The 15,327-nt window shown below is 35.8% G+C and overlaps 1 protein-coding gene across 9 annotated transcripts in view; it reads left to right on the plus strand.

The window, feature by feature from the left end:
• The window catches only part of PIEZO2 (piezo-type mechanosensitive ion channel component 2), a 431,477-nt gene that overhangs the window by 147,980 nt on the left and 268,170 nt on the right, over nt 1–15,327 (plus strand). For all 9 annotated transcript variants that reach the window (XM_012725841.1, XM_012725836.1, XM_012725834.1 and 6 more), the window contains exon 3: nt 1,874–1,999. In XM_012725841.1, the coding sequence (XP_012581295.1) occupies nt 1,874–1,999 (126 nt within the window). The remainder of the gene's footprint in view (nt 1–1,873; nt 2,000–15,327) is intronic.

Below are 15,327 nucleotides of genomic sequence, written 5' to 3' on the forward strand. Positions count from 1 at the left end.
TTGTGTATCAATCCTTAGTTGTTCTCAATGGAAGCACAGTAACTACAGTAGGATTGAGAAGAAATCAAATACTAATTCAGTTGCACCCTACTTTTACTTATTCTGAACTTTTCATTATTTTGTACAAATTCAGTTTAATTTAAGCTATGTTTTTATTTAAATAACAGACTATGTGCCAAAGTGATATTATGTCCAAAGTTAGGCAGATATAAAGAATGAAAGATGTGTTTTACTTATGTTTATAAATGTACCTTCTAGTATAATTTCTATGACAATTACACATTTTACCTGAGAGCTTCTATACCCAGGGGCCACATGATCCAATGGCTTCCAAGCCAACATTGAAAACAAAAGAACAAATACCCTGAGTTCATAGCATGAGGAGTGTCACTATAGTAGAAACACAGAGGTAATTACTACTGGATGGACTGGGGTGGTTAAGCGAATGGTTGAAGAATTAAATCTGAGCATGTGGTTTTTCATCCTATAGCTTGGCCTTATGGATAAATATTGCACAAGTTTTAACGGATACTTGTGGGCTATTGAAAAATCATTCTCTCCCCTATGGATTTGTTGAATTAGAACTGAAAGATATGCAATTTAGGTTATATCAATATTTTAAGTGAATTCCTTTTCTCTCCTGACATAAGATAAGTAATCAAATCATTTAGACAGTATCGTGTAATTTTCTTACCACTAAAATAGGATTTTATGTTGAAATAAGATATTGTAATCTCCAGTTAGAGCTCAAAGATCTGTTTTTTTACACGTATTTATTTAAATATATAATCACAAAAATTAGAAATGTATACATTATTTACCTGATATATTTATCAGTATATAAATATAAATTTAAAACACACATAAGTATTAGATACATAAGTATGTCATATGTTTGTCTTATAAATGTTTTACACATAAATAAAATTTGTTTATATAAAAATGTTATATAAACATGATAGCTACAGGATGAGAAATGTGTTTATATACAAAATGTTAAGGTTTCAAGAACATTGGGGCTTATCTTAACAGCTCCCCAAAGTTGCATGACCAGTAACCAGCACGGCCCCAGAATGGTAGTCTTCCAGCTGAGTTTAGATCCTTGTTCCTCTCCATCTCTGGGTTAAAAAAAGTTGAAGCAATTCATTAATCAATTCACAGAAAGCTTTATTATAGGATAAATCAAAGAATTAACAAATTAGAGTAAATAATGTCCGTTTCTGTATCTACTGAGAAATTTGGACCATCAACACACTACTATGTGTCTTAATTTTAAGCCATACTTGTTCTTCTGCAATGAACCCTAGTTTATTTTGATGTATTATATTTTACTATGCTTCTTCAGTTGACTAGAAAGTGTATTTGTTTAATAGTTTGTATCTCTGCTCATAAAGTGGACTTGGAATTTTCATTTCTTTTCTTTTTTATCCTTATTTAATTTTGAAATAAAAGTTACTCTAACTTTGTAAAATGTCTTAGGCAACTTTCCTTTTTTTTTTTTTTTATTACTTTCTGGAACTACTTTTGTCAAATAGGGATTATCTGTTCCTTCAAAGTTAACAGAACTCCTTTGTAAAATTTTCCAGGCCTGAAGGCTTTTTGTGATTTCATTTTTGGTAAAATATCATATGATAAATAGAAAAGCATCTTTATTTTACATTAAACCTTTGATCATTGATAATGGTGCAATCTTATGAAGTGATTGAGAAACTTAGCTTTACATCGATAAGAAAGTAATTGCCACACTTTATACTTTTGATCAGTTTATCTAATTGTTTATACAGAAACATGATCTAATTGGAACTGTGCTAAGGTCAGTTGAGTGTGTTTCATCTTGCATTCCCTCACAGTGCCTGTGCTTTTCATTCCCTAGGACATACGGGACGCTTACTAAAGTCTCTGTGCTTCACCAGTCTCTCCTTCCTGTTCCTCCACATCATTTTTCACATCACATTGGCTAGCCTTGAAGCTCAGCACCGTATCGCACCTGGCTACAACTGTGAGTGTCATTTGCCTTTTTGTGTTAGATCTGACTAATAAAGCTATGTGGCTAATGCTCATTGAATTCTATGCAATGACTACATTATAATCTTTGGTCATTTGGCTATTCGATATACTCTGCATCCATGGAAAGAAATTTTGATGTGGAGAATTAAATAATGTAGGCATTTTATTTAACAAACCTTCAAGGCAGCTTATCAGTATGCAGGATATTATTCTTGGGCTTACTCTGAAAAAAAAAAAAAAAAACAAGATTTACGTACAATCCCTGGAGATTCAGATGTTGAGACATATACAATCTCTAACACATTTAAAAACATATATAAATTGAAAAGCATTATGTGACAGTGACTTTATTTCTATTCCAAAACATACAATAAGATTGCATATACATTTATGGAAAGATGTAATGTCAACCAGTTTCCTTTTCAAATTTGGAGTTCTTTATTTCTATCCATTGAAAATTATGTTTTATACACAATATAATTTGAAGTACATTGAGATATATTTTGATTCGAAAAAGTCATCTTTTTCTCTGTCTAGGTAGTCCTTTAAAAAAAAAAAACCCGCTATCAGTAAATTCTACTTCAGATTTTGTAGGATGTGTGATTGTTATTTGAAAAGCAGCATTTCAACTAAATGGAATATAATCCACATATTTTATGTGAAACAAAATGACTTGAGATATTTGAGTCAGACTATAATAACAGCTTTAAGCTGTCAGTTTTCCTCTGAGCTATCCACTTGTGGGTTTGAAATTCCCGAACTTTGAAGTAAGTGAGAGCAGAAGTAACATGGAATAAATCTACCTTTGCCTGTACTTTAGAAAGGTTAAATTTCTAATGGATTAACTTAACTATTGAGAGACTCTTTAGTAAAATACACAATCAAATTTTTCGTGATTCCATACTGCATAATAGTCCAAGGTGCTACACTTTATAGAGGTAAAGTTACTATGCATTTTGGCCATTTTATTCAGCTCTGAGCTCCTTTGATAACAACGCCTATAAAAATGAATTTTGACTTAAACCTGTTTGTAAGATATGGTTACTGTTTCTTTTTTAATATAAATACAATTTATATGTAGTCACATATTCCTCAATGTCATCTTCTTCAGTTACAGACCCATGTAGCCAATGATTCTAACAGGCTAGACCTTACTACTTGGGAACATAGCTGCCTATACCGTCTAGCTTTGTATGATTATACCCTATGATGTTTGCACAGTGACAAAATCACCTAGTAATGCAGTTCAGAGAATTTGTTCCTTTTATTAAGGCACTTGAAAACTATTAAGCATTGTGTGACTGTTTCATATAATGCACCCATTTAATGTACACATTCCAGCAGTTTCTAGGTGGTACAACCATTATTACTATCTAATTTTAGATGTTTTCCTTTACCCCAAAAGTTACATCTATTCCCCATTCTCTCACCACCCATCCATAGGAAACCACCAGTGTAATCTGACTCTCTGAGATTTACCTGTTATGGACATTGCCTCTAGACAGAATCATACAATGTGTGAGCTTTTGTATCTGACTTCTTTCACATAAAATTATATTTTTGTGGTTCATCCAAGTTGGAATATTTATCATTCTTTTTTCATGTGAACATTATTCCTGGATGAATATTATTCCATGGATGAATATTATTCTGTTGCTAATATGTGGTTTGATGTTCAGTAAAAATCATGTCATGACTATGAGTTTGATAAAATACAATGTTTAAATACTGGCATTTCAGTTATAATACAAGGAAGAGCATGCGTTTGGCTATGTTCAAATCTTTTTGGACTTCATAGAACTGTTAGCAGTAATATTTTGTAGCATTTCTCAATAAAAAATATTTATTTTATATGTCTTAATAAGGCACTACTAGGACCATAAGAACGTACTCTAAAACCATCAAATGTTGTCCAAATTAAAGGTTTCATGAATAATGAGTTTTTCAATTTCCCTATCACCAGAAGTGTTTAATCACAAGATGCATTACAGCTCATAAGATTTCAATTTATTTTTGTTTCATTATTTGTATTGAGTAATAGTTTGTTTCTAACAATATATGTGATTCAGAGGTATGCATCCACACCTCTCCAGATGTATTGTCTCCACACTACACCTGCCACAAAGATACCCATAACCCTCCACTGTACTCTATTTTTCTCCCCTTCATTTCCCACCCTCACCTTCTCTCCTTTTGGCAACCTCTAGTCTATGCTTCCATTTCTAGAATTTATTTTAGTTTTGTTTCATCTCCTCCTTTGTTTTGTTTATATAAAACATGTGAGTGAATCCTCCATTATTTCTTGCTCTCTTTCTGACTAATTTCAAATATATATTGCTGCAAATAACAAGGATTTATCTTCTTGGATAGCTGAACATGTTGTGTTTATATACCACATGTGTCATTGAGCACATATGTAGTTCCCATAGTTTGTCTACAGTAAATAGTGCTGTGTTGAACAGAGTGCATATATCCCTCTTAATTAATATTTTTATATTCTTTGGGTAGATAATAGAAGAAGGATTCCTAAATCACATGATAAATCTATTTCTAATATTCTGAGGAAACTCCATGCTGTTTTTCACAGAGGCTGAAAATTCCCACCAACAGCAAAAGAGTTTACACTTTGCCCTAAAGTGTTTGCTCCTGTTGTGAACATATGCTTAATCTGTTTAGTGAAATTGGCCAATTGTTATCTGGTTTAGCCTTGGGATGTCAGGGGTGGAGTTGACAGGTGTTTTGAGTATCTTAGCCTTGGGCTGCATGTAGTAGCAACTTCTGTAAGACAAAAGAGATGCCACCTGGTTCTCATCAACTTGAGAGCTTCAGGCTCAAGCCAGTAACTATCACTCTACACCCTTGTTCTTATCATTAATTGACAGTACACCCTTCTCCTGAATGCCAATTCTGTGTATCCTCTTATGCAGTGCAGCTTTGGGTCTCCATAGTTCTCCATGCAGGGTATGTGCCCCAACACAGCTGTAGCCGCATTCGGCACAGCTACCCCTCCCTTGTGTGGGTAGTGATGTACCTGTATCACCATAAACACAGAGCAATGAACACTTCTTCCTTCCCCTTTCCAATATATCATTTCTCCTGATGTGCACTATAGTTGTGTATTCATCTTTCAGTGGTTCTTGACTTTCTTCTGCAGCAAATTAGCCTGCCTTCACTCTGCCACCATCTTGCCAGATGTATAAATAATTACCTTGCCCTCTACTGCAAATAATTTAAGGTGCTAACACTGGAGAAAAGTCCACACAGAGGGTGTTCAGATTAGGAAGTGAAGTTCATCATTGTTTTCTGATCTATAACGTTTATGAATCTTTTTTAAAATTCAAAGTGATTATTTTCCACAGTTCTATAAATGTCAAAATAAAAGTGTATTATAAAATGTTAAACAATATTCCCTTCTTCACATTTGCATTTTCTTTATGTATAATATTCCCTATAAGCTATAGTCAGAGGCAGACAGACATATAGACTAAATATAGACACATGCACACATCATACTTAAAATGCACACAAACACACACCAACTTGTTCTTGCTTGTCCCCACTGCCCCAAACAAGGAGCAGAATTACCTAGATACTTTGGATGGATCCCAATCAACAGCATGCATAAGTCTGTATTTATCAGTGATGAAGAGTGGTGACCATCTCAAATGTAGTCAGAGCCAGTCTCTTGGCATGCCTCTTCCTAAGCATTTCTTGCCAATCCAAAGTTGGCAAGGGAAATTTGCCTCTACCAACCTTACATCCCAGATATTTGGACCTCTTAACACCACGTTCTCTTTGTGTCTCTATCATAGATATTTTAACTCACTCACAAATACCTTTTATTTTTAGTTGGTGCTACAGTGTAACTTCGCCATTTCCAAATCTAATATATCGTCTTTCCTTCCTTTTTGACGTGCCCATAGAAGTTCTATCCTTCTCCAGAGAGAGTCAATCTAATGTAATTCATAGAAGTCAATTTCATTTCTACCAAGTTAAATTCTAATTTAAACTTCATTTTTATGAAAGTTAAAGTTCCAATGATTTTGACAAGCCAAAGAAGGGATATGCTAAAGATGGATTTAGAAAAAAAAAATGAGAACTATTTGCTTTCAACCACCAGCACCTTGAAGCGAGTTTATAGAAATTGTAAATTTCTTCTAACATATGAGTGATGTATGTAATACCATAGGTTCATCAAGTGTTATAAGTTTTTTGGTTCAGTACGTGGGTAGCATTTAAGGTGAAGACATTCTTAAAAAAGGATAAAAATAGACAAACTTCAGGGCCATGCAAACTTGTTTAGTCCAAGATCGACACAGACCAGGTTTTCAGCCTAGAGCTGTGTTTAATGATTAAAGTTATATAAACCCCTGAAAATGCTGTTAGAGTGGGTAATGGAAACACTGACTTTTAATTTAGAGTTGACTTCACCTCACTAATGTTATTGTTTCTTGAACATTTGGAGTTTCGATTACACCATCAGAGTTGTAAACACCAACTTAGCTATTTTGATATTCCATATTCAAAGTTTAAAATATTGGCATCTGCAGGGGTAAAGCAGCACAATTTCAAATCAAAAGACAAAAGTGTCTTGGCCACCAGGAATGCTGTGCATTTTTGTATGTTTTCTCTATGTCCAAATTGATAAATGAAGTGAAATAGCCCACACAGGTCAGATTTCCCAATCATTTTCAAGTGGCATTTAAATTCAAGACCACCAAGTGCTCATTTATATGTATTTAATTTTGCTTTCCTAACTACTCTCCATTTAAAACTCCTATACTCTCACCCTCCTCATGCCAAAAGTTCCCACTGTCCCTCAGGAATCTCAGACACATGTTTGGAGGACAACAGTAGCATTTATAAATATTGAGTCATTGAAAGTTCTTGATTCCCCAGAGCCCTGTGAATATTAACGGGCAGTACTAAATATTTTTCAAACCACCCTATTTAGTTTTTGACTAGCTGGCAGTTTTGTTAATGGTGCCATTGTGCAGAAGTGAAACCTAACACCCCTCGCCCTGTTTTTTTCATTTCCAAAGGGTGCTCCTACAGGTAAGTGAGGAAACCAGTGTGGCAGGGGAGACCTCTGTAAATTTTCCTCAAGCATTTGTTGTGCCGCTTACTAAAATATTTTTATTCCATCAAAACTATACTATTTAAATAAATGTAAGCCCGGTTTCAATTATGTCGTTACAGATTTCATAGAAGTAGTTTGTTTGACTCTGCGGTGGATGTGTGGCAATATGAGGAAATTTCAAAGCCAGTCTGGATTCCCATGCTGTGCTAAAGCATGTTATTGATTGGAAAAAAAAAAAAAGACTCTTGAGTTCAAAACTACGGAGGGAAAATTTATGATGATGATCCTTACCATTTATAAATAGGGTGCCTACTTGCTATAGGATATCAGGCATCATCATACACCTTTTCCAATTAATTTATATCTTCTTACTACAAAACAATTAAAATATTCATTAGAAGAGGCAGTCTATAGATGTATTCCATTGCATTTTCTAAACTAGTATTTTAAGATGAAAGTGTCTATGTTTTTTTATCAAGGCAACGCCTGTGGACTGCCAGGAGAACCGCAGTGAGCCGTGGGGCTGAATGTCGGTCTGGGCACCTCTTCCAGGCTGGACCAAGCTGTAGACAAGGGAATCACATTATTTTTTCAAAGAGGCTGGTCTGCTGACTAAGCTTCACCCCTTTAGGGCTATGCTTTTTTATATTCGCTCTTCTCAAAAACTGTCTTTTTGGGGTATTATACATGACATTGCAGTAGAGGTGAAGGTAATGATGAGTAAAGGTTAGGATGGATGAAGTGGAGGTGAGGGCAACGATGGTGAGATAGGAGGGTAACGATGGATGAGGTGGGGTGAGGAGAGTGGTGCTGAGGCAGGGAGGAGGTAATTACAAGGAGGAGTGAGTGAGAGTAATGATGGTCAGCTGAGGATGAGAGTAATGGGTGCATCTTAAGGATGAGGTTCTGAGGAGAGTGGAGTGATCAGATGAGTTAGTAATCTCTGTAGATCTCAGCTTAATCTGTCTGATACTCCTCTCTTTCTCCCTCTTCATGGAACTTATTTTTCATGTGTTTTGGATTGTTTCTTCTGTTACACTTTCTAGTATTTTAGATTAGCCTAGTATCAAAGGACTTAAATAAGTTACTGTTATTGAGTCCATGATTTTCTAGTGTTTGGATTTTGTTCTTATGATGACATATTTCTTTTGCTTTGTTCTATCACAATAGCCGGGTAGACTTGTTTTCTGCCTGATGGTCTGCTCATTTGTGTGTCTGCTTCTTCTCTCTGTGATGGAGAGGTATCTAGAGTTTAAACTTTTCTTATTCTAAAAGGACATAAACTCAGTCTAAAACCTACTGACCAAGATGGTATCACAGGTTTTAAAAACATATATATTTAATTACATTTATATAAGTATATATGTGTATATGTGTGTGCATAAATATTTAAAGCATTGTTCATTTTTGTACAAGGTTTGATTTCTCCTCTCAAGTGTAATTCCTGTAAAAAATCCCACCACCAAGTCACCCATGAGCCATCACCATAGTCTCTTGTGCTCTTCCACCCATGTTTTAATCCCTATCCCTCCCCCTAACCAGTTGAATGTCTCCCATTTATAGTTTGCCTGCTAGTTTTGTCTTATTTTCCCTGATGCCTTATTTGGTTCCCCTCTATTCCTCCTAGAAGGGAAACCACCGATATTTTTCTTTTTCCTTCAGACTAACTTTACTGAGGATAATCATACTTTACCTTGATGTGTTTCTGTTCTCCAAGCATAAGAGACCTTGAATACAAAGACCCAATGACTAAAACATCATCCTGTGACAGGGTGGCCAAGATGCATCCCTTGGGCCTGAGGTTACATCATCCTGTGACAGGGTGGCCAAGATGCATCCCTTGGGCCTGAGGTTCTGCATTCCAGTCTGACAGCTTTGGGGTGGACACAGGGAGTGAGCTGCTTGTATCAATGCTCTCATTCTGATGCAGGTGCTCACTTTCACTTAGGATGCATATCCAGAAATTTTTTTCTCAGGCTTTTCTATGATTGCATTAATTGGAGATAGACTCCTAGATTTGCAGTCACCCTGTGGATTCAGCCTCATAAAAACATGTCCAGAGCCTAAGGAAAATGTGTGCTTTTATTTTTCAGTTTGGACACTGTGGAGGAAAGAGTGAATACTAATGAATGGGAGACAAAATGTATAAAAAGAGCACTAAGGCCACACTTGCTCTAAAGATCTTCTTCAAAATCACTTGCTGCTACCAGTTTCTTATGAAAGCTGACCTAAAGCCCCCTCTCTTCTCTCTTGCCTTCTAACTGAAAGTATGCACTGCCTGGCATTCCAAAATTTAAACAAAAAATGTCCTAGACCAAATTTTAATTCTTGTGTCCATCTGAGTGATAGTGAGAACACCAGTCTAATTTTCTCTTATTAAAATAGTCTAAAAAGCAATAGAGGGTATATATTCCTTCCAATCACAGGTATTGTAAGAAAAATGAACTGTGAGTTTCATTTTCTTTAGCTTCTGGTAACTGACCAGAGTGATTTTTCTGTCCACTGACATATTACGGCATGGGCTGTGTGTACATTAGGGCGAGTCCAGGATGGAGGCCATCATTTGGATGGCAGACAAGGCTATGCCAACCTAGGGCTCATTTATCATTAGCAGGTTGGATGGAATGATTTGCCAGCAGAGAACTCTGATAACCTGCAATCTGATGGAGTTGTTCTTGGAACAAAAATTGTAATCAGTTTTTAGTGTCAAAACCTATAATAGATGCAGGCAAGTGGACTAATTGAGGGAGTAGCACCAGGTGAAAGACATCTTACCAGAATGAAAATGCCTCGTTGACGACTTAATTTAGCTTGGAGTAATAGTCATGCAGTGATCTTCAGTTTAGCCATAGTTTTTTCAAGTAGAATATATCATTTTATTCTAAGAAATAGTTTCATGGAAATTTGTATACTACCCCATAAGTGAGTACATTGAGGATCCGAGGTGACTATGGGCAAGTTATTTTTCTCTTGACTAAAATGAAGAAAATAAATTGGCGATTTCAAAGGTTGTTGTGAGGTTTAATAACAGATGAAGCACGTAGACAGCCTGTAATAGGATCACAACCTTTATAAAATATTGTTATTGTTATTATTAAAGAAGTCACAGTGTTTGTTCATGGTCAAATACAAGGTTGCAAAAACAATCAATTTCTATCTATAAATTATAGTCATATGATGAAAGTTGGCGTTATAAAAATGTGTGAAGCTTTCATTTGACCAAATTTTTCTCTGTTACAATCTTTACTTTGGTTTCTTTCCAATTCTGTTAGGGTTTATGCCTGTTCTCTGATATATGGTTAAAATCCAGATAATGGCATTGTTGGAAACAAATGTCAGGGAAGTTTTTTTTTTTTTTTCCCTGATCTCCATCTTCTTTCCAGATACAGACACACCCCCTGTTTTATGGCACCTCACTATTGTGCTCTGCAGATATTGCAGTTTTTACAAGTTGAAGGTTTGTGAAAAGCCATGGTCAAGCAACTCTATTTGCACCATTTTCCAAAGGCTGCCACATTTTGGCAACTCTTACAATATGTCAACTTTTCACTTTCTTATTAAAAAGTTTATTTAAATGTTAATTATTATTTTATACATACAGTGGGAGCACCATCTTAGAAGTGACTATTGTAGTTGTCTTGGGGCACTATGAACCACACCCATGAAAGATGGCAAACATAAATGAACAAATATTTTGTGTGTTCTCACTGTTTCACCAGCCAGCCTTCCCCCCCCATCATTCTCCCTTTTCTCAGCTCTGCCTGTTCCCTGAGACACAACAACATTGAAATTAGGTCAAACGCATCTCTCTTTTAAATTGAGAGCTAAAAATGACTAGTAAGAAAGGCATGATGAAAGTTGAGATAAGCTGGATGTTTAAAAGCAAAGTTAAGATTCTTAAAGAAAATGAAGTGTTATTCTAGTGAACAACTGATTAGAAAGAGAAAATCCTCTCTAGTGGTATGAACCAAGTTTTGGTGATCGAGATAGATTAAACCATCCTCAACATTCCCTTAAACCAAAACCTAATCCATGGCAAGGCCCTGATTTCCTTAATCCTATGAAGGCTGAGCACGGTGATGAAACTCTAGAAGAAAAAAATTGAAACTAGCAGAGACTGGCTTATGAGACTTAAGGAAAGATGATGTTGTCTCCTTAGCTTAACAGAGCAAAGTGAAACAAGTGCTGAGGTAGAAGCTGCATAAGATCTAACCCAGATTATTGATGAACACTAACCTTCTCTGGAAGAAAATGCCTTCTAAAATCTTCACTGCTAAAGAGACATCAGTGCCTCTTCAAAATTTTAAAGGATAGGCTGCCTCTTTTGTTAGGCGCTAAGACAGCTGGCGACCTGAAGTTGAAGCCAATAGTTATTTACTATTCTGAAATTATTCTGCCTGTGTGCTTAAAAAGTGAAGCCTGGTTGACTCCCCATCTGTTTACAGCACAGTTTACTGCATATTTTAAGCCCACTGTTTGAGATGTGCTACTCAGAAAAAAGGATCCCTCTTGAAATATTATGCAATGCTAATTGACAATGTGCCTGGTCACCCAAGATTTCTCATGGAGATGAATGGGAGATTAATGGTTTCATGCCTGATGACACAGCATCCTTTCTGCAACCCATGCTTCAGAGTAATTTAGACTCTTCACATTGTTTCAGCTCTTATTTATTTAAAAATTACATTTCATAGTGCTGCAATAGATAGCGATTACATTGATGGATCTGGGCAAACTCCACTCAAAGCCTTCTGAAAGAATTCACACCATTAAGAGCATTCATCATTCATAGAAGACATTCAAATATCAACATTAATTTGGAGTTTGGAAGTTTTTCAAACCTTCACAGATAATTATGAGGATTTTGAGACTTTACGAAACAACTGCACAAGTGGTGAAAAAGCAGGTGAACTAGATTTCCACTTGAAGCCAGAAGATGTGACTGAACTTCTGCGATCTCACTATATATCTTGAATGTATGAGTGCTTGCTTAAGGATAAGTAAAGAAAGTGGTTTCTTAAGATGGAATCTATTCCTGGTAAAGATGCTGTGAACATTGTTGAAATGACTATAATAAACGCAATGCTGAAGATTTACAATCAAATGTTCATCATAACTTGGTTCAAAATGAAGCTTAACTTGTATTTGTGATGAGGGTGACACTCTCAACACTTGAACAGGTAGCAATTTCCAACCAACCAATGTTCATATTATCACTGAGTCTTGCATTCTGTTCCAACACTGAGATTCCAGCCAACCTGGTGGGACCTCCATTTCTGTTAAGATCCTCCAATCAAGCAGCACACCTGAAGTAGAACCATGTTGGTCTGATTTGGCTCATTGCAAGGGAGGAAGCTAACATACTTGGGGAATCTTAACAAGAGGAGCTTAAAGATTACTTTGGATTCAAGCTGGGTTTTCATCTTTTTGCAGAATTCAAGGAAGCGTGTGGTTTTTCTATAAATTGGGAACTGCCAGAGCAGAGGAAATTCCATGGTAGAGCATCTTAATAATTTTTGTCTCAACTGTGAGAAGAACAAAGTAATAGAACTAAAGATAAAATTGATCAAAACAGGAGCAGCTACTTATATTAGCTGAGAGAGGCAGATGTTTGGGCTCTTTTTTGGTTTGTACAGTGCTCTTGATTTGTCCATGCTCCAGGAAGGTCAGGAATTTGTTTCTTGCACTGTAGCAGTCACAGAGTGGCCTTGTCTGATGTAGGCATTCTGTGGAATTTTTATATTTAACAGAGGACCACTAAGGCTTGCTGCTAGAGCCAGTTCTAAGGTGACTAAGAGAGGAGCCGATTTCTCTTTCTCACTTTGGGCACACTTGTTTTAACTTTGTAATCGATCAAATTACAGACGTGCTATGAGAATTAAGTGTGTATTAACAATATACACAGAGAATTATTACAAAGAATGTATTAACTCTTAATTAATACTTGCTAATGTCATTTTTACTTACCATTTCATTGAACATATATTTGATTCCCTCCTGCTAAAGAGTAACCAATTTGTGCTTTATCTTTATACTCCTTGCACCAATTAAAGCAGAAAGTTTGGGGACATGGAATCTGGCACTGGACTCTTTGTTCTGCTTCTAAACTAGCTTTGTGATCTTAGCAATAATACCTCGCCACCTCATGCCTCTATTTTTCTTATTTGTAAAAAGAGTGTAATAACAGTATCATGAAGTCGGCAGGAGTGAATACATGCAAAATATTTGGAACGTCTGACACAATATAAACACTTATATTGGCTCCCTAAATAAATGACAACATAAAATTTAGAATATTATGTAAATTTAGTTGATAAAGCAGAAGCAAAGATGAAAAGAATTGACTCCAAACTGAAAGAAGTAAAATGTCATTAAACATACTGCAGAATACAGAAACATCTTTTGTTAAAAAGGAAGAGTTCATTGATGTAGTAAATTTTATAGCTATCTTATTTATTTATACATTCAAGAACTGGGGTACAGGCCAGAGGTGCAGGAAATGAGAAGATCCACCAGAGGGAGATCAGAAAGAACAAGCAGATTGACCAAAATACACTGCAGTGAGCGAAACAGGAGAGGTCTGCCATGCCATGTGGGCCACTTCACTGGCCGGGAATTGAACCCATGCTGCAGTGGCTATAGATAGCTTCATAGTGTTGTGCTTTAACCCTTTGTGCCACCAGGGAGGGCCCATATTATCTTAAATTAAGTAATTGCCATAGCTGCCCGTTTCACGAACCCCCACCAGGATCGGTCAGTGGACATCAATAAGGAGGCAAAACCTTCCACTAGCTAAAAGATTTCCAAAGGCTCAGATGATAGCATTTTTAGCAATAAAGCATTTTCATTGGGGCAGGGAATAATGGTATTATAACATTGAGAGACTACAGTATAGTATAAGCTTAAATTAGTAACTGCAAAAAAAATGAAATGAAAATGTGACAAAGATGGAGTCTAATAATTCTCTTCGTTTTGGGAACACTTTTCAGGATAATCCACACCATGTAGGCCTATGGCTTTGTTTTTAATGAGAGCAAGTTTCTGATGAGAGCTAAGCCCCTTCTCTTCCAGGAACACGGTCCCTTTCTAGCACACTAAAATCTCACTTTTATAGTTGTTACCATTCACCTCTCTTGAGTTGATGAGGAAATGTGAAGATGATGTATTTACTCCTGAGTTTTACTTCTCTGTAAAAGTTGTATCCCACTGAAATGCATATAATTTTGCAAACCCACTTAGCAAATAAAAATAATAAAAATTACATGTCAAATTAAATTACTTGGTATTGATTTCTCTTGCAAAATGGAATTTGGATTTCCATTTGGATTTGGGAGAATAAAAAGTAAGAATGCAAAAGACAAACCTTGAGTCAGAAATAGAAAAACAGGAGAATGGGGTGTTGTGGGATGTGGCTGTGCCTTAGCAAGGCAGCCTCATTAATAATTTGGGGGATGGGAGGAGAGAAGTCTGTAAATGAGTAATAGTCTTGCCATTCTCCTGGAGATGCTCTGCTCCACTCCCCGCACCCACCAATCTTGCTGTAAGATAAATCCCAGGGCAGGAAATTTAAAATGATTTGTGATCGATTTTGTTTTTCTTAAATAACAATTTCCCTAACCTCAGTTTCACGATGCAGCATTTGTAGTGTAAATTATTTACAATAAAAGCACTAAGGCAGGTCTGTGTGGTGTAGGAGTAAACTTAACCTCAATATTATAGGCGGACAACATAAAGCAATCACTGTGTGTTTTCAAATCCATGATATAATGGAAGGATGTTTCAAGGGCATAATGGAAGCTGCAAAACTGAGCCAAGTGTAGTCATGGCATTGCAGAAAATAATCAGTTGTATGGCACAAGTTCAGTTATTCTTCGATTATACAGATATAATGTATATTTTAGGGTCTAAGTGTGTGGATTCATAAATAAAAACTTTTATCCCTATAAAACAAAATTTTAGGTTTAGAAAACCCCTTCTGATTTCATATTAAAATATATTTTAGGGATCAAAAGACTGGTAAGGAAATTACTAATATAATTAATTTTTTAGAGACACTTAAACATTTCCAAGGTTCCTACTGAAAGAAATATGTGTTTATAGAATATTAATATTAAATATTAATGTTACTATAAAATCTTTATCAGCAAATATTTTTTAAATTGATATATAACTTCTTTTCTTTTTTTAAAAATTTATTTATTTATGCGTACAGAACTGGGGTACAAGCCAGAAGTGCAGGG

The sequence above is a fragment of the Condylura cristata genome, unplaced genomic scaffold, assembly GCF_000260355.1.
Source record: "Condylura cristata isolate star-nosed mole 26May11 unplaced genomic scaffold, ConCri1.0 scaffold00016, whole genome shotgun sequence".
NCBI lineage: Eukaryota > Metazoa > Chordata > Mammalia > Eulipotyphla > Talpidae > Condylura > Condylura cristata.